Source organism: Nomascus leucogenys, chromosome 8 (genome assembly GCF_006542625.1).
Source record: "Nomascus leucogenys isolate Asia chromosome 8, Asia_NLE_v1, whole genome shotgun sequence".
Lineage (NCBI taxonomy): Eukaryota > Metazoa > Chordata > Mammalia > Primates > Hylobatidae > Nomascus > Nomascus leucogenys.
In genome coordinates, this window is record NC_044388.1 from 109,930,602 (window position 1) to 109,950,612 (window position 20,011).

General features: G+C 54.7%; 1 protein-coding gene across 7 annotated transcripts in view; it reads right to left on the minus strand.

Moving 5' to 3' along the window:
- VAV2 (vav guanine nucleotide exchange factor 2) overlaps positions 1 to 20,011 on the minus strand; it is a 220,268-nt gene that overhangs the window by 50,288 nt on the left and 149,969 nt on the right. For all 7 annotated transcript variants that reach the window (XR_004031471.1, XM_030818134.1, XM_030818132.1 and 4 more), the window contains exon 5: positions 438 to 540. Coding sequence is in view for 6 of the 7 variants with exons in the window: in XM_030818134.1 (XP_030673994.1) it covers positions 438 to 540 (103 nt within the window). In the remaining variant the exon portion in view is untranslated. The remainder of the gene's footprint in view (positions 1 to 437; positions 541 to 20,011) is intronic.

Consider the following 20,011-nt stretch of genomic DNA (forward strand, 5'->3'; position numbering starts at 1 on the left):
GGGTCGTGCAAACCCTTGGAAGGAGAATCCCATGGCAACACGGGCAGGGGTCATGACAGTGGTGGTGTCACCTCTGGGGCACCTGAGAACATCTCCATAGAGAGGAAGGGCACAGAGTGGACCAGGAGGCACCGAGGGTTTCCAAGGATGCTCCTCAGAGGAGCCCCATGGGGACTGGGAAGGACGGTTCGGTATTGTGTTAAGCAAGGGCCAGGCTGCTCTTCTAGGGAAGGGAAGGGAAGGGAGGGAAGGGGAGGGGAGGGAGGGAAGGGAGGGGAGGGGAGGGGAGGGAAAGGAGGGGAGGGGAGGGGAGGGAGGGAGGGAAGACAGGGGAGGGGAGGGGAGGGGAGGGAGGGAAGGCAGGGGAGGGGAGGGGAGAGAGAGAAGGGAGGGGAGGGGAGGGAGGGGAGGGGAGGGAGGAGCGGGGCAGGGCTCACCATGGGCTGCTGCACCTCCACCTTGATGATGTCCTCATAGATGTCGTCTCCTCCATCCTCACACGGGACGCAGTCGTAGATGTCCTCCCCCAGGTCATGCTCGCTGTACAGGAGGAGGCAGGTTAGACGGGAGGGGAGGCTCCCGCCACCCTGACCGGAGTGCCGCAGACCACGAGGGTCCACGAGGGACGCAGGCAGCTGGGGCCACAGTGAGGTCACCTGCCCGGGCCTCAGTCTACAAAATGGGGTGGGCCCCACCTGCAGGGCATCTGTGAGTGTGAACTGGGCAGCGTAGGGAGCATCCTCCAGCACTCTGCCTTCTGCCTCCACAAGGTGCATTTCAGAGGGATGTGCCAGGACAAAGCCCCCACTTCTCCAGCCCTTTGGTAAATGCTGGGGACATAGGCCAGAGGTCCAGGGGCAGGACCCCGGCCTTCACCAGAATCTTCCCGCCCCCACCTGACGGGAGCACCCAGCTCCTGCCTCCAGACCAGAAGCCCCTCTCCCCGCACCCAAGGCTGTGACCTGGAGACCTGAGTGCTTCCAGCCCAGCCCTGGCTCTTCCAGTCCTTGGAGCCAAGGTGCAAAGGTTCCAGGTACATGGAGGGTGACCCGGAGTTTGTCATTTGCCTTCTGAAACCAGAGCCAAAGAAATTCCCACCAAAATCTAATACAATAAAGCTTTGTTTTAGCTCACGGTCCTACTCCAATAAGCCACCCCACTGCCTGCAGGACTCAGTTCACGGGCCACCTCCCACCCACCAGGATCCCCGCTTGGTCTGTGATCTGGACTCTTGCAGGCGCTCGAGTACTCGATGCAGCTCCGTGGCTACATTTCCAGTGACTCTGTGAGTGGCAGCGGATGAGCCTGGCCCCTCCCCACACTGGGCTTCCTCAGCCCTCCTGACGCTCCACACCTGACCTACTGGGGCCCAGCAAGTCTTTCACTGAATCAGTAACTGAGCCAATCCAACCACCCCCTGTTCCCACAGGCCCCGTTGGGAGCTCACTGCACCTGGGGGCGGAGGGGCAGGAGCTACCCCAGGCCCAGGCCGGTTGTGTATTCAGTCCTGCAAGCCCTCACCCCTGCACAAGGACGCATCTCACAGCCTGGGCTCAAAGTGGGTGGCAAAGTTCACTGCTAGAAGGACGGAAATAAATGCAGAGCAGCCCCTTCCACTGCCACCATGGCCAATACACAGGGAGGCAAGGCACGACGGAAACCGGGGCAGGAACAATCCCTGCGGTACTCAGGAACGGGCTCCCCAGCCATGCTGTATGCCACGGCCTCATTCCAAACCTTGCCTTTGAGTATCAGCTGTCGCCTTTTAAGGCTTGGGTTGGGGAGGACCATTCAAGGCCAACTTGAGAGAGGGAGGGCCCGTGTGCATTCGAGGAAGGCCCTCAGCACCTTCCCTGGAGGACACACTGCAATGCACAAGCCACACGGTGTACGTTTGTGGGCAAAGCATCTGTGCCTCTCTAGAGGGGAAGCCGGGGGCGAGCCCAGCTCCTGCCTTGTGGAGCCTCCTGCAGGCAGGTGGGCAAAGGAGGCGGAGGAAGCTGTCGCTCCGGGTACTTCATTTTCTGCACCACTACAGTTGTGAGTGAGGCAGATGAAAGCCGGCCAGAGGAGCAAAGCTGGCAGAGGGCAGATGGCCCTGGGACAGCCCGGGCTCATGGAACCCTCCAACCAGCATTCAAAGAGCCACCCACCCATGGGCAAGCCCCTCTGTGTGCCAGTGCCTGTAGAAAAACAGTTATTCTTTTGGGCCTCACAGAATCCTTGGCGGTAACAGCACTGTGGCCATTGTGCAGATTAAAACAAACACACTGAGGTTAAATGGCCAGCAAGGGGCAGGGCTGCGGCCCTCGCTCACCATCCTCTCCTCTCTCCCCACCCGCCCTCCATCGTGAGAGGTCCATCCGGGTGTCGCTCAGCCGTGCGGGAGAACTGAAGCCAGGGTAAAGGCAGCCGTCAGACGGGCTGGGCCCACATTCTGGTGACAGAGGCCCCCCTGGGAACAGACATGAAGGCAGGAAGGGTGTTTGTGAGCTCACAGGTTTTCTTACCCATCTCAAAGGTCTGTCCCCAGCCAGGTTCGGCGACTGCCTTAGAAACTGTCACCAGTGATGACACAAATCACCTCCCCTGCCTCTCCAGATGCTGTCCCCAAGGACACAGCTCCCACCTCTCTGCCCACCAGGCTACCAGGGACGCAGGCAAGTGACTGCAGGGGTTGTTCTCAGCAGCTGCCAGCCACCGCACGTTTCTGTCACGAGGCAGAGCGAGGCTGGCGGCAAAGCCTCTGTCGAAAACTCTTGACAGTTGGAGGTGAGGCGAGACAGGGAAGCTTCCAGGCTGCTGAACGAGACAACTCAAGGGCAGATGAGGCCACTCAGACTGTCTAGAGACAGACGTCGGCTTTTGTCCAACAGGCCAGGTGGAAGGAGGGGGGTTGGCCGTGAAATGCTGCAAGAGCTGATGACATAGATCAAAAACGGCTGCAAGCCGGACCTGGACAGGGGCCTGGAGGTCGTCCCGTGCAGGGATGGCAAACGGCCACACTGTGGGGCGTCCCCACAGAGCCCAGGGCTCTCCCCCACCACTCAGGAGCCTGTTCATAAAGGCCCCGGTGCCGCCCCCATCACGGGTCGACCAGAACCGGCTGCTGACGACATGCAACATCTTTCCTCTCCCCCAGGAGCCCCAGGCTTGTCACGGTGCAGATGGGAAAGCCCAGCCCGGGCTGCTGCAGGTCTCTCGGATGCCATGGACACACATCCTTCACTCATGCCTCCCACCGCAGTGGCCTCACACTGCCATTTGCTGAGTTATCTATGACGTGCCTGGCTCTGACAAGGCCTGGGCATATTTCGGGAAATACAGGATACGATCCACTGATCCCGGGATGGAAGAGGAAATACAGGATACGATCCACTGATCCCGGGATGGGAGAGGCACAAGCTCCATCCCGAGCCCAAACATATTAAGGAGGGAGAGGATAGGGAAGGCTGGGATGGTCAGAATCTTCCTGAACAGATGAGACTCGAAAGATGCTTTGAAGCCCGGGTGGACCTAGAAAAGGGGTGTGGAAGGCAGAGTCCCCCGCCCACCTCCCTCTTCCCTGGCCCCATCTTGAAGTCAGAATTGTCACGCCCGGATCTAGGTACAAGTCCACATCTATGTAGCACCTGCTGTGTCTGAAGCTTGGTGAGAAATGCCAAGTACAGGGTTCTCACACTATTTTTGCTAAGCTTTTTAAGGATCAAAATACACCCTTAGTGGTACCTTTCTGACAAGTGGATACACCTGTGTCACTCATGCCCTCCCACATCATAGAGCATTTTCATCTCACTGGAGCTCCTGCCCTTCCCCATCAGTCTCCTTCCCGCCCCCAGCAACCACCCTTCTGACTGTTCTTCACCACAGACGAGCCTTGTCTGTAGAATGTCAATGTTGTCGTGCATTTAGACAAGCCTCGTCTGTAGTAATGTCAACGGTGTTGTGCGTTAGATTTGGTTTTGTGCCCGGCTTCTTCCCCTCAACATCGGATCTTGTTTGAGACACATCCATTCTGACTTGCCCACATCTGCAGCTCATTCCTGTTTACTGCCGAGTACTGATCCACGGCATGAATAACAACATGTTACCCATTCTCCTTCTTGATGGACATTTGGGTTGCCTTCAAGTTTTTGGTTATTGTGAATAAAAGCTGCTATATGAGCATTCAAGTTGTGTGTGTGTGTGTGTGTGTGTGTGTGTGTGCGCGCGCGCACGCATGTGTGGTGGGTGGGGGGTTACACACAGGCTTTCTTTTCCTTTGGAAACAAAATTCCACTAGGAGTGGAACTGCTGGTCAAAGGGGAGGTCTCGACTCAACCTCATAAGCAGCTGACAAATGCTTTTCTAAAGTGGGTGCATTCCACGCCCCCAGCCAGCAGCGCTCACCAGCCCCAGCTGCTCCACATCCTCGTCAGCTTCTGCTGTTGCCAGTCTTTTTCCATTCAGACCCCAGAGTGCGTGTGGAGTGAAACAGAACTGTGGTTCTATCTGGCACTTTCCTGATGGCTAATGCTCCAGGAGGTCTTCTGTGTCCTTACTGTATACCTTCCTTCGTGAAGAGTCTGTTCAAGACTTTCGTCCACTTCTAAAAATTGGTTGTCTGTCTTCTTATTGAATTCGGTGAGTTCTTTACATATTCTGGATACAAGTCAGATATGTTTTGTGATTCTTCCCCCAGTCTCTAGCTTGGCTATTCATTTTCTTAATGATATTTGAGCATTCACCTTTAATTTAATAAAGCCTAATTTATCACATCTTTCCTTAGTCGCATCCTGGCTCTGTCCTGTGTCCTAAGAAATCCTTGTGTCTTGTCTAAGAAATCTTTGCTGTCTTTCAATCACAATATATTTTCTTATAGGAACTTCATAGTTTTAGCCATTATGTTTAGGTCTCTGATTCATCTCAAGTTAATTTATGTGCGTGGTATGAAGTAGTAGGGTTCACTTTTTTCCCATAGGAATATCCACGTTCCAGAACAATTTCTCAAAACTCCTCTTTTTCGAGCAGGGCATGGTGGCTCATGCCTGTCGTCTCAGCTACTAAGGAGGCTGAGGAAGGAGGATTGCTGGAGTCCAGGAGTTTGAGGCTGCAATAAGTTATGATCGTGCCACTGCACTCCAACCTGGGCGACAGAGTGAGACCCTGACTCTTAGAAAACAAACAAACAAACACCTTACCATTGGATTGCTTGGATCTCTGTCAGAAACCAATTGACCAAATAAGGGTGAGTCTATTTTGGAATAACTACTCTACTCCATCAATCTATTTGTCTATCTTTATGCTAACACCTCTGTCTTGATAAATTTCATAGAAACTCTTGAAATCAGGTAATGTAAATCTAGCTTTGTTCTTCTACAAGACTGATTAAGCTATTCCAAGGTCCTCTGCATCTCCACGTAAACTGTACAACCGTCTTGTCAATTTTTTAAAAATGTCTGCTGGGATCATGGTAGACACTGTATTGAGTCTACAGTTTAATTTGGGGAGAACTGACATCTTAATGACAACATCTTCCAATCCATAAACATAGTATATACTTTATTTAAGTCTTCCTTGATTTCTCTCAGAAACATTTTGTAGTATTATGACGGGGGCTTTGGAATTTAGGAAGAATTGGGCCTTTTCTTTTTCAACGTTTATTCTGCTTCCTTCATTCTTCCTCTTCTGAGACTGCAATAACACTGGTGTTAGACGTCCCACATCGTCCCACGCGTCTCAGGCTCTGTCCCTTCTCTCCAGGCTTCTTTCCTCCCTGCCTGTTATTTAAAGTGTGTAACTTCCAGCCTGGCGTGGTGGCACATGCCTGTAATCCCAGCACTTTGGGAGGCTGAGGTTGGTCGATCACCTGAGGTCAGGAGTTCGAGGCCAGCCTGGCCAATATGGTGAAACCCCATCTCTACTGAAAATACTCTGGAGACTGAGGCAGGAGAATCGTTTGAGCCTGGGAGGCGGAGCTTGCAGTGAGGTGAGATCGCACCACTGCACTCCAGCCTGGGTGACAAAGCAAGATTCTGTCTCAAAAAGAAAAAAAAAAAAGGCAGAGGGCGACGAACTTGCTGTCTTCTGAAGTTGAGACATCCACTGTCTCCTGCCCTCAGACATTGGAACTCCTCCTGGTTGTCAGATCTTCAGACTCCAGAACACACACCAGCGCCTGCCCATCCCACACCAGGACTCAGGCCTTTGGCCTTGGGCTGACACATCACTGGCTCCCTGGTTCTCTGACCTTTGGATTTAACTTATCACTGGCTTTCCTGGGTCTCCAGCTTGCAGGCAGCATATGGCGGGACTTTCTGGCCTCCATAATTGCGTAAGCCAATTCCCATAATAAATCCCCTCAGCCATCTACGGAGATCTCACTGGTTATGCTTCTTGGAAGCCGCTAATTGCAACATCTGGGTCATCCGAGGGTTGGTTTCTATTGACTCTTCTTTTCTGAGCATGACTCACTTTCTCCTGTTTCTTGTGTTTGGTGATTTCTTTCTTGGACCTGAGATGCTATGAACGATACTCAGCCTCCCGAGTAGCTGGGATTACAGGCACTCACCATGATGCCCAGCTAATTGTTTTATTTTTCCCAGAGACGGGGTTTCACCATGTTGGCCAGGCTGGTCTCGAACTCCTGGCCTCAAGCAATGCGCCCGCCTCCAGAAGTGCTGGGATTACAGGCATGAGCCACCGCACCCAGCCACACCTGTGTTGTTTTTCTTTCTTTAATCCAAGACTACAAGGAACATTCCTTCATACAGGCTCATTCTTCATGCACCACTTCCCATTAACCTCCTGTCATTCACCCGGGGCACCAAGGTTAAAAATGAGCAATCTCACGCCTGTAATCCCAGCACTCTGGGAGGCCGAGGTGGGCGGATCATGAGGTCAGGAGATCGAGACCATCCTGGCTAACACAGTGAAACCCCGTCTCTACTAAAAAAATACAAAAAAATTAGCTGGGCGTGGTGGCAGGCGCCTGTAGTCCCAGCTACTTGGGAGGCTGAGGCAGGAGAATGGCATGAACCTGGGAGGCAGAGCTTGCAGTGAGCCGAGATCGCGTCACTGCACTCCAGCCTGGGAGACAGAGTGAGACTCCGTCTCAAAAAAAAAAAGAGTGAGCAACCAAACACACTAGAGGAGAAGCTGTGTTTGGGAATCTTTCTCTGGGACAGAATCATCTTAAACACGCAGACAACATCCCTTCTCTCCCTTCCGTCCAAAGTCAGTTATCCGAAACCTGTTGATACTGGGTGGGGGCGGGGGGGGGGAACCTGGGGTCACCTGGTTCTGCCTGTCACGCCCTTAGGCTCCCTTCCTACCGGGCCCTCCTTGTGGAGCCCAGAGCACTGGCCATCAGCCTGGCCACACGGATGGCACTTTTCATTCGTCGAAAGTGCTCTCCCGACCATCTGTATTCTGGTCAATGAACACTGGGAGAGATGGGTTCCTGTGTGTCATCTGAAATTCTAAAACAGTGGAACTGAAATTTCATGACACACATATTCTAAATTATGAGAGAGGCAGAAATAAAGGGAACAGTAAAGAAGTGGTTTTTTAAAAAATTAAATTAGGAAAATAAAATCAAACATATTTGATAAAACAACGTTAATAATATAAACTTAGTAATTAAGATAAAAACCTACCAGATGTAATGGGTTTAACCAGTATTTCTCCTACGACCAATTCTGCATCAGAAATATGTTGCTTGGGACAGAGGGGACAATGGCCATCTGTTCCAATGACCTCACAGTCCAAGTGGGGAGACTGGGCAGCAGCTGCATCTGAATTCTGGCACTAGGAAATCTCCCACGTACGGAACAGATCCTAGAGGCAGACACTACTGTGGTGTCACTTGGGGTAACAAGCTCTGCTCCCTAATAGCTCCTTTCCTTTGGCCATCACCGACGTGGAAATGCCACTGCTCCCTGGCTTCTTGGCAAAGGTGCCATCTCCATAAACAAGTTTCTTGCACAGTGAAGCGACACATGGCCAGTCTTAGTCACCTGGAAGGCAGGTTCACTTACGTCATGACCAGCAGGCCCAGTGTACCTGACAGCCACAGCTGTCCACTGGGAGGAAGAGGGAACTCTCAGGGGCTGGGCTGGGAAGTGGGGTACACCATGAGACCCACTGAGGGGTCTGAAGTCTCCTGGGAGCACAGGGCAGTGACAGGGGAGGAGGGTCCCATTGTGCAAAGACCCTCATCTCAGCGTTCTCACTAGACATGAGCTTGACGAGAACTCAGCTAAGACCCGGCACACGGAACCAGAGCCAGCCCCACATGGCCCTCCACGCAGTCCCATAGGGGAGGGGCCAGGCTGTCGTGCCTTCCCTCTGGACCCAGCCCACTCTCCCACAGTCCTTGAAAAGCACCCCAAGGCCCTGCCACGTCTGCAAGTGGCTGCGGAATCTCCATGGCACAATTACATCACTCTCCCGTGGCTTTGTGGCAGGTTGCTGTGTCACACACTGATCCGTTCCACATCAGTGTCTCAGCTAGAAAGAAGTGTGCGGAGGCTCCGTGTCATCAGAGGCTACAGTTCGTGGAAAAGCTCCACACCCATGCCACACCAGTGTCTGGTCCACAGAGCTGGCCGGTCCTCATCACTTTGGAACAGGCGGGCCGCCGTGGGTCTCCTGTTGGCAGGAACTTGACTGTCACTCCTGAGCCCCTGGAGGGGAGGCAGAGAGGCAAACTAGGGTTGTCTTTGTAGCCCTTCCTTTTTCTAGCTCTGTAACTGTGTCCAGGATAACCTAACCTTCAGTTTCCCATCTGCGACGGGAGGGTGACAGTTGCAAGGATCAGCCATCATGTATAAGACCAGTAGAGACTGAGCATACAGTAGGTGCTCAATAAGTGGGAGCACGGCCCATCACCCCAGAGGGCGAGAGGAGGGGCTCATTCAATGAGACGGCATTTAGCACAGGGGCTGGTGCTCAACACACAGTGTGGTCAGCATTAAAAATGATAATTTTTAAAACCTAGGAGACTATAAAGTTGGATGGGGGGGAGGGGTTGGTGCTGCATTAGTTCCTGCTCAGCTGTGTTGCTTTTGTGGGTTTCAGGGGTCATTCTTCTCTGTCCAGTGGCCCATGAGGAGGCCTGAGATGGCCAGGCAGGAATGTGGAAGCCCAGACGTGAATGGGCCTCCACGGCCAGACCTGGGCCCCAGCCCAGCTCCCTCCACCCGGGGCCAGTGACCACCCCTCCTTCCTTCCTGCCCCGTCTCATCCTTTCACTCCTGCTGTTTTCTGGGAGTCAGCTGCGCTGACAGATGCTAAATCCCAACCATTATTTTTGTCCTCACAATAGCCTGAAATCTTCCAGGAGGGGCCCCGAGCACGGCTGTAGCCCTCCAGGGACGGCAAAACCTGCCACCTTCACCTTCTGCCCGAGACCCCGAGGCCCCAGCCCAACAGCCTTGCCCGCCTACCCCGATTCTGTTACAGAAAGGCAGCTGCTCAGAGGCCATTGCCCCTGCCGCCCACAGAAAATCAAAGAAAACCAACAAACTCTGCTTTCTGCCCCTGGTGAGCCTGTGTGTTTACGGCGGACATAAAATAGTGTTGCTGACAGGCTGGGATGCGCTGCACTGGCCCCGGGGCTGTCTGATGCCGCCAAGCAGGGTACCAAGCTGCCATTAGTGTGTTACTAGGAAACGGAGTCAGATGTCTCCTGACCTGGTCCGCACCGCAGGGTGCTTCATCCCCCGGGACTTGGTTGGGGGCGGCAGAGAGAAGGCGCATCAAGCTTCTGAAGAAGCCGGCTGGGAACTGGATGGTGTGCATGTGGGAAAGGACGGACGAACAGACAGACAGACAAGAACCACTTTACACATCAGGGAGCTTGTTCTCACACGCCCTGGCAGACCGTCACCACGACCCATGAAGGAGGGAGGCCTTGCTTTTTCTACAGGTGGGGAAAGCAGGGCTCAGAGAGGGCATGAGAGCAGCCAGCTCGCCAAGCCACGTAGGCGTGCACCTGCACAGGCCCCGGCTACCGGATTCCTGGAAGGAGACCCGTCCACCAGACTGCCCCTCCTGGCGGTAACTCCCTCTTTTGGGGGTCTTCTTTCTAAGCAGTAAAAGAGCCTCCCACCATCTAAAAATATTCAGGAACCAAAAAAGAATAGCCCCTGGGGCCAGGTCACAAGGACTGGGCCCAGGGGAATGTCCCAGGCCACAGCACAGGGTTTCATTTCCCCCTTTGCCATGTGAAGCATGCTGTGTGACCTCCGGCAAGTCACCTACCCTCTCTGAGCCTTAATTTATGCAACTGCAAAATGGGGGCTGGAGCACCCACCTTGCAGTGTTGTGAGGGCTGAGATAAAGCAGTAAAGCCCAGGGCCTGCCTCTCAGGGGACAGGAGCAGGGACTGTCGAACAGCATATGGACCTATGGCTCAGATCCTCCAGTATAGGAATCGTGAATGCTCTCGGGACCTCATTACCCCCAGCCCTTTCTCCTACCACAGCGAACCAGGCCCAGGCCTAGTTAGGTGTCGTCTCTGTGCTCTGCTCCTTTATGAATGACCCTTATAGAGCGTTTATCTCGGCAGTGAGAAACAGAAGCAGGAAGACAAGGGAAAGTTGGTGGCAGAGACTGTCCTGCTGTCCTTTCTAAGCATCTGGTGAAGGTGAACTTCAATTCAGCCTGGTAGGGTTGGGGGCTGCTTCTTAGAGAAGGTGACCTGTGGGTTGGGTTTTGTAGAATGAATAGGAGTTGGGCAATCAATATAGGAGATACTATGTACACGATGGGACTTTTACAATAAAACCCAGCATGTGACGCTTGTTCATTTTGAGCAATATTTCTTACGTGCCACTGTGTGTCAGTCAGATCTATGCTGCATACAAGGGAAATAACGTCAAAAGGGAGAAGTCTTCCTCTCCTGGGGTTCCAGAACAGCCCCAGGAGGGCGATTTAGAGGGGGAGGGACCTTCATCAGACACAGCACAGCCCTCTCATTCGGGCCACAGCACAGCTGCCTACTCCTTCCTGGAAAATGGCAGGATGAACATGTATGTCTTTAAAGCTGCCCCTTCTGTGCCAGTCCCCTCCCTCTGCAGAGACTACATTAAATGAGACCAGAGAGTTGCTGTGACCGAATCAGTCCTGAAAGCACTCAAGTTTAACGAGGCATTAAAAATGAAAACCCCTGGAAGTCCCAGGCCATACCTGCTCACACCCACTCACGGGAATGTGGAGCGGGCCGGGTGGTCACGTGCGCCTGCTCTGCGTGCGTCAGAGGGCTCCCCTGCGATCTCCCACTGAGAAGGAACAAACAGCCTCTCCCTCAGTGGTGGGGGTCGGGGAGCAGGGTTTCGAGGTCACTGAAGCCCCCAGCCACGTGGCAGCAGGGCCTCTGGAGACAGCTGGGGCCCACTGTGGTGCCAGAGTACCAAGGGGCCAACAAGATGTCCGAGGGGGGCAGGGAGGGCCCCTGAAAGTGTGGGGCTCTCATCCCAACCAGCTGCGGCCTCCACAGCCAGCCCCACAGGGAAGTGCTGATGGCCCCGTTAACAGGGAAGGTGCGGACAGGGGGCTCCCGCCCAGCAGTCCCGAAGCCACCTCCCGACAGGGACCGGGCTTGTCTAGACCACAGGAGCGAGAAAGGCTGGACTGCCTACAGAGGGTCCCCACCGAGCCAGGTCCACCGGCCCTCAGTTCCCGAGAACAGACCCAGCCGGCCCCCCCCCCCCCCGGCCCTCAGTTCCCGAGAACAGACACAGAAGAGACCCAGACACTCTTAAAACCCCAGCCCAAAACAAGGCAGTGACTGGCCTGGCACAGGGGGTAAGAGCAGGTTTCCTAAATCACACTTTGGCAAATCCTACACACTCTTGAAAATGAACACCTCCTCCAGGAAGCCTTCTTGCCCTCCTGGCTTGTCAGGGTCTGCCCCCAGAGGCTGCTGCCTGGATAGCACATGTGGGAGGTAGAGGAGCCTCAACAGTGAGAAGTGCAGGGGCCCACAACAGGGTCCCAGGTCCCAGGTCTGCAGGGCAGGGAGGGCTCTTTTAGCCACCCCTGGGGTTAGAGAGGGGTGGTCTGACAATGACCCTCGGAGAGACAGAGCTGGGCTCAAATTGCAGCTCTGCCCCCTAGTTAGTTCTGTGTGACCCTGACCAGGTGCCTTCCTCTCTCAGAGCCCCGTCTCCTTCCTGTCCAGCGAGGGGGCTCAGGGCCCGGCCTGCAGGGCTCAGTGAGATGCAACTGGAAGCGCCTTGACAGAGGTACCCTCCGGAGATGCTGGCTTCATTTACTCCATTCTGCCAGTCCCTTTAGAGGCCTGGCCTCACAGAGTCACACTGAGGAGCAAGAGACCCTTGGCAGCATTTGAGGGAGCCACATGCTGCCAAGGAGAAGCCCAGGTGGGGCCGAGCACACAGTCTTAAAGGGTCTGTTGTGCAAATGAGGCACCACGGCCAGTGGGGAGGCAGCTCCAAGGAGACGATGCCACAGTCCAGCCACGGGTGTCCTTGTTGACGAAGGACCTGGCGGTGGGGGGCGGGGGGCAAAGGCCTTTCTGTCCCGGCCGTCACCCGCTTTAAGAAACCCCACCTGTCTTCTGTCCCTCCAGCCTCCCCTCCATCCCCGCATGAGCCTCGGGCCACCAGGGAGGGACGGGGGGACGCCTGTCAACACCTCCGCTGGGGAAGGGGGCTTCATTCCGGCCTCCTTCAGACCAGGGCAGGCTTTGCATGTGCCTGGGGCCGGGGGCTGTCTAACAGGGCTGGATTCATTTGCTTGTTTCTCGTGGGGCCGTTTTCGTGGAGTCTGCTTTCAAACTTGTCCCCTTTGGAAAAACAATCCTCTAGGGTGAACATAAGGCGTCCCACACCCAGCCCCTCCCAGCTCAACTCACGCTCCACACTCAGGGGTCCTCCACAGCACGGACCTCCCAGCGTGAAGATGAACACACATGAGCTCAGGAGATGGTATCTAAACAAACTTCCTTTGGGAGAGGTGGGCAGGGTGAGGACAACAGCGGGGAGGGTGGGCCACAGAGGACAGCGATTTGTTCCTCACTCCTTGTACCCCTGCAGACAAAGGGCACAGCACAGAGTGGCCAAGGCCCCAGGGCAGGATCCAATGGGAGAAGCGTGGCCTCTACCGTCCCAGGTCGCCGCCAGCAGGCAGCTCCCACTCACTCCCCAGGTAGAAAGAAGACGTCCAAACCTCCTCGACACCAGAAACTCCTTCTACATTTTATGCACCCTAAAAAATTATCCCAACGATGCTAACATGACACATTTAAAGCTGCACAGTCATTTTATGATGCAATAAAGCATGCAGCTCTACATTCGTGGATAAATTACATTCCCTGCCGTGTCACGATCACATTTGTTTAAGCCTGAAAATCACTTCAACTCCCAGGAAAGTGAAACCAGTGTTAGGCAAAGCAGGCTCCTATATCATAAAATTGTGGATTCGTCAAGCTCAGTGGGATTCACAGTCCATCTGGGCGGATGCTTTCGTTTCAGAGACTGGAAACTGAGGCCCTGTGTGGCATTTAACTGGCCCAGAGAAGCAGCCCCTTGAAAGGAAAGGCAAGGCCAGCTAGCCCTCGGGCCCTGGTGACCCGCCACAATAAAGCAGCCAGCAGCTGCAGTCTCACATCCAAGCCCTCACCCAGAGCCCTGGCCCCAGAATCTCCCTCTCTGCTGGCACTCAGGGGCAGCTCTCCCTTCAAGGATGCTCCTGCCCAGATGCTCTCTGGGGAGAAGCCTGGAGAACAAGCGGTTCCTGACAGAGCCTGGCTGTGTCTGGGATCACTCACACCTCATGCAGCCACTGGAGTGGCGGGTTGCCTTCCCACAGCAGCCTGTGAGGTCGCAAGACCCTGCTCTGCAGACAAGGATGCTCCTGGTGGGGCATGTTTACCAGCTGGCTGTCAAACATCTAGCAGCACACCCTGGGAAGAGGCTCCAGGTCCAACCACCCCTCCCCCAGCCACACAGGATGAAGCGGTGGCTAAATAAAGCTTGGTCTCATGTCCACGTCCTTCCTTTGGCCTCTCATCTGCCTCGAGTGAGAGCTTTCAAATTTCTCCCATGTCCCTTCAATTCCCCTAAGAATTCTCGGGGGCCTCTGACCTGCCGGCACCACGGGAGGGAGGGCAGAGGCAGGTGGCCTGGCCCTGCTGGGGACTGGGGTGTGCAGCCTACTTCACAGACAGGCAAGGGCAACCCTGCCACAGCGGCACCAGTGTCCTTGCAAGACGCACTCATCACGGCGCTCTGTGGCACCCAATCTGGGTGCCCTTTCCAAATCTTCCCCCATCGAGGCCTGGAAGCATTCCCAGGGCCCCCCACAGACTGCAGCGGACCACGCCCAGCCTCAGTGAACAGCAAATGGGAACCAGGAACGCTGGCTGCAGCGCCAGGAGGGGGACAGAGGGCCCCGGAACTCCAGGCCAGAGCAATCAAAGAGATGCTTCTCGAAGCTGGAAGGAAGAAGCCAATGTGCCACCTACCGCTGTGCCCACTGGGGCTGACCACTGAGCATGGGCATCGCCAGCTACTGCTGTGCCCACTGAGGCTGACCACTGAGTACGGGCATCACCACCTACCGCTGTGCCCACTGGGGCTGACCACTGAGCACGGGCATCGCCAGCATGCGGCCACCTTCCTGGACACCCAGCAGCGCTGCCCCCTGCAGCCAGCACAGGCTGACCCAAGGTGTCCTTCTACCGCGCAGAGAAACACTGTCACTGCAGTGCCACCAAGTTGGGGTCACAGCAGGCATTTCGATGTGGGCCCTGTGCCTTCCTGGGGGAAAGGTGATCCTCCCTGTGAGTCCCCGGGGAACTTCCATAATTCTGATTCCTTACAAACACCAAGCCGTGTCCCACAATAGCACAATACGCTGGACTTGCGCTGGGACAACCCTCAGCCACGCCTCCAGATGGGGAGCCTCACCTTGCCCTCCAGCCTCGCCTTCCACACCCGGCCCAACTCCTCCTGCTGGGATACTGTCCCGGTCTTCAGCAAACTCCTCCTTGGGTGCTGAGGCTCGGCTGTCACCTCTTCTGAGAAGCCTTCCTTGCTTTCTGACCCAGCACTCCGCCAGCCCCACTCTGCTCCCACAGACAACCATTTTGTGCGTGTCACTCTTCTGTGTACAAACCTGCCTCCGGACCCCAGGCTGGGAGCCCCCCAGTGCAGGCATCTAGCCCTGGGCCCCCAAGAGTTGGGCAGGAACGGGAAGGGAAGTGCAGTGCCTGCCAAGGAAAAGCCATTATGCAAATGCAAGGTACTGATTATTAGAGCAATTTAAAAACAGGCCCTCCATTTGGGCTTATTTTGCTTGATAAAGCATTTTTAAGTGGCAATATTTTGTGTTAATTTTTTCAACCAGCTGCTCTTATTATTTGATTATGCATTATTCAAAGCTCTCAAAAGCGAGCTTAGAGCACTTGAGAAAATAACTTCAGTGTTATACGTGCCCACGCAGGGGACTGGCTCCAGCTCCCAGAAAGATGTTCTGGATCCAAGACCTGTGCTACCAGGCACAGAGCCACTGGCCACGTGTGGCACTCCGGCTCACAACATGACAAGCTGCAGTGATCTGCGCCCAAGTGCAACCTCCATATGCCAGATCAGAGGACTCAGCGCAAGCACCACAAAACGTAGGCTGCCCAAGGATGATCTGTGACACTGATCACAAGGTGACCCAGATAGTATTTTGAATATGCTGGGTTAAATATAACATACATTTTTTTTTTAAGAGATGAGGTCTTGCTCTGTCGCTCAGGCTGGAGTGCAGTGACAGGATCTATGTTGCCCAGGCTGGTCTCGAACTTCTGGCCTCAAGCAATCCCAAAGTGAAGTGCTGGGATTACAGGTGTAAGCCACTACGCCCAGCCTATAAAATACATTCTTAAGATTAATTTCATTTTTCCCTTCTTGTTTTTTGACGTGGCTCTGCTGTAATCCCACCACGCTGCCCTGAAACTGTCCTTCGGCCTCCACACTCCCCATGGGGCCTGGGTCTTGGAAGGCAGGAAATGTGTCTTCATCCTAATGTGTTTCCAGCTCCTGGTCCCAAGCCTGACACACAGAGAGTGTTTAGGAACCAGCTGACGATGGAATGAACGATGATCGTGTGAATGAATGAAAGCACACAGGCACTCACATGGTACCCCTCATTGGTCTCCTAAAACCACATTTCCAGGTTCTCTGGGAGACAAGCTGCATCTGTGAGCCAGTCTGACTTTCCCCAAACAGCTGCAGAGTGTCTGGGGTCTGGGCAGCCAGGGGAGTCCTTTAGACATTCAAGGTGACCCTCATGTTGGGCATCTGGCTATGGGCCCAAAGCAAAGAACAGGTGGGTTCTGCTCCAAATGTCCCTTCCCTCTCCTCACTCCTGTGCCTGGTGATACGGTCTGGCTGTGTTCCCACCCAAATCTCATCTTGAACTGTAGTTCCCATAATCCCCATGTGTTGTGGGAGGGACCTAGAGGGAGGTCATTGAATCATGGAGGCGGTGACCCTCATATCCCTCATACCGTTCTCGTGATAGTGAGTGAGTTCTCACGAGATCTGATGGTTTTATAAGGGGCTTTCCCCCTTTTGCTCTGCACTTCTTCTTGCTGCTGCCATGTGAAAGGCGTGTTTGCTTCCCCTTCCACCATGACTGTAGGTTTCCTGGGGCCTCCCCAGCCCTGTGGAACTGAGTCAACTAAACCTCTTTTCTTTACAATTCAAGCAATCTTTAAACTATAATACTAATAAGACCTGGCTTCTGATTAGACCATTTCCCCAGCTCCAGCTTTGAAAATTCACAACTACATTCTCTCCCCAAGTAGGATCCAGGTAAGAAATGGCATGCACTTGTGTCTTGTAAATTGCCATAATGGCTAAATATCCACACCAAGTCCACAGAGAAAGGACAGGAAATCTTGCCTTTCAGTGAAAGGAGGAAGGGGAAAAACAACATAAAAAATTTATTAAACTCGAGCCACTGGGACCAAATTGCAAGTTAAAGATTCAAATGCATTCCCCTTCCTTAGAACTGATGATTTACGTTTGCAATAACTGCAGTCATAAAGAGCTCGTCGGATTAAGGAGGCTCAGTCTTAATGTCAGGGAATAACATTATTGGATGGTGCAAAGCCACATGTTCCCCAGAGCTGCTTTTCTGGGTGAGAGGAATTCCACCTTGCATTTTGGTTTAAGAGATCAGTCACAATCAGGATGGGCAGAGAAAGATGGAAAATGGGCAACCTGGCCGGGCGCGGTGGCTCACACCTGCAACCCCAGCACTGTGGGAGGCTGAGGCAGGTGGATCAACTGAGGTCAGGAGCCCAAGACCAGCCTGGCCAACATGGTGAAACCTTGTCTCTACTAAAAATACAGAAATTAGCCAGGCGTGGTGGTGCATGCCTGTAATCCCAGCTACTGGGGAGGCTGAGGCAGGAGAATCACTTGAACCCTGGAGGTGGAGGTTGCAGTGAGCTGAGATCGCGCCACTGCACTCCAGCCTGGGTGACAAGAGCAAAACTCTGTCTCAAAAAAAGAAAAAAAAAAAATGAAAAAGAAAATGGGCAACCTGGGATCTAGCCTGACTCTCCAGGCAGAAATCCTCTAAATTGAATGTGCACTATAAACCAGCAGGGGCAGGCCTGGCCATGTGGGGGCTGTAGTTCAGGAAGTGTCCTGGGCTCAACACCCAGGTGGCTCCTACGGAGTGGGCCTTTCATGCCAGTCCTTGGCCACACAAGGCCGATGTGGTCCCCATCGTCCCGGAGCCCTCCTGTGCTGACTGTCCAGAAACCCTGAGGCATGTTTCTGGAGAGCACAGAATCCCAACCTCAGGCTGGTAACTTAGGAGAAACAGCAGGTCAGGAACGTGCCCTCACAGCGGCCAGGAGCTCCCCAGGCTCTGGGGGGCACAGGCTCTGTGTGGTGGGGGGTTAGGGTCAAATCGTGGCTCTGCCACTTATTAGCTGGGTGACATGGGCCAGTGGTGTCCCCTCTCTGGACCTCAGTTTTCTTATCTGTAAAATGAGGACACCCACATAACAGACCTCACAGAGCAATTGAGGGTGGGGGATGCGAGGGAATGAAGCCCAGCAGTGACCAGTCCCAAAAAAGCTCGTAAGCACCGCCCACTGCTGCTGTCATTGTCCTGTGGGTACAGGCGTCCTACCACGTGCAGAAGGCTTGCCCTGCTAGGGCTGGACCAGGAGAGGACAGGAAGAAGATGCAGGGTCTGACCCTCTGATAGGCAGGGGACAGGCATTTAACCCCCTAATCACGGTGCACCCCTTGGGCAGCCCAGAGGCCCAACAGAGGCATGGGTGCTGAGGGGGCGCTGGCCAGGATGGAGCACGAGAGGCTTCACACAGTGGGAGACACCTTGGCCTGGATGTGGCAGAGAAGGATTTCCAAGGCCGGGAATGCCGGGAAGGGTACTGGGGGGTATGTTCCAACTCTGAGCATAGCAAGTAGGGTGGCTGCAGACTCTGCTGGGGGCTGGGGCCTTACCCCTCAGGGACTTCCCTCTGGCCATGCCACCAGCCAGAAGCCCTGCCCTCTCTGAGCCTCCGTTTCCTCCCCCCTTACAGGGTTGAGACGGACAGTCCCTCAGTCAGTCTCAGGAGCCTGCATGCTGGAGTGAGCTGTTTTTGGAATTTTCTTTTTTTTTATTCCCCAGACGGAGATTCACTCTTGTCGCCCAGGCTAGAGCGCGGTGGCGCAATCTTGGCTCAGTGTAACCTCCGCCTCCTGAGTTCAAGTGATTCTCCTGCCTCAGCCTCCCAAGTAGCTGGGATTACAAGTGCCCACCATTACATCTGGCTAATTTTTGTATTTTCAGTAGAGACAGGGTTTCACCATGTTGGCCAGACTGGTCTCCGACTCCTGACCTCAGGTGATCCGCCCGCCTCAGCCTCCCAAAAAAACGCTGGGATTCCAGGAGTGAACAGTTTTCTTTGGAATTTTCGAAGTCTCCCTCAGATTCCTGAGGCTGGCCAGGGTGGACAGTGGCCTCCAGGTGGGCGCCCAGGCCTGGCTGTGACCTGCGTGGCCCCTGTTCCCACCTCTCCCCTTTAGGATGCTCTACAACCCTCAGACCCACGTGGGGCTGACCGGATGTCCAGAGGAGCTCTGGGTGTCCAGCCAGTGGGATTTCCCAAGGACCCCATGGCCAGCCCAGCATCAAAGGGACGGGCTGGTGGCAGCTACTCCAGCTGGTGGGTGAGGAGTTTCTTTCACAGAAGTGCATGAGACTGGGCCGCCAGCGTGCTGCCGCATGCTGATTTGGGGATAACTTGAATTGTGTATATACATAGGGATCCTGCGGAAAGTATTTTCCTGGGCCCTGCAAGCTAAAGGCAGCCCTGGACGTGGGCTGAGCAGTAAGACAGGGACAGCCCCAGCATACACAGCAGGCACTCAATACATGCAGCTCCCCCTCTTACTCCTCTCCCGGTTGTCATTCTCAGTCTGTGCTCTAAGACGAAGGGAGAGAGAAACACTAAGTCTTCCCAGAAGAAATCTAGTTGAGCTAAGAACACACAAGCTGCTGTCAGACGGCTCCAGAGGCCCCCAGGCAGCAGGGACGCCCGAAGGCACCATCTCCCGGTGGCCTGGGAGGGCGGTGGATGAGCCAGACCGTGAGCCCCCAGCAAGGATGCTCGGTCTCAGCCCAGGTCCCTCACCTGCAGATGAGGCCCCTTCCTCCTACCCTCCTACCTCCCTCCTCCCGGAGCGGGCCACGTGTTCCCACCCTGGCCACAGATTCCCACGGTCCCGATGGGGCTGCAGCCCTGGTGCTGTGGCCAGGCTTGGGCAGCGCCTGGGTGGAGCAGAGGCCTCTCAGAGAGAGGAATAAAGTGGACACGGAGAAGAGCAGAGGCGGGTCCACTGAGGCAGGGCAGTGCCTGTCGGGCCGCGTGTTAACCCCGAGCCCACACACTCCTGTGCCCTGAGCCTGCGCTCCAGGGACCTCTCCTTCTGGCAGCACCGCTCCTTCCTCACGACATGGCATCCCAGGACCCGGCATGGGG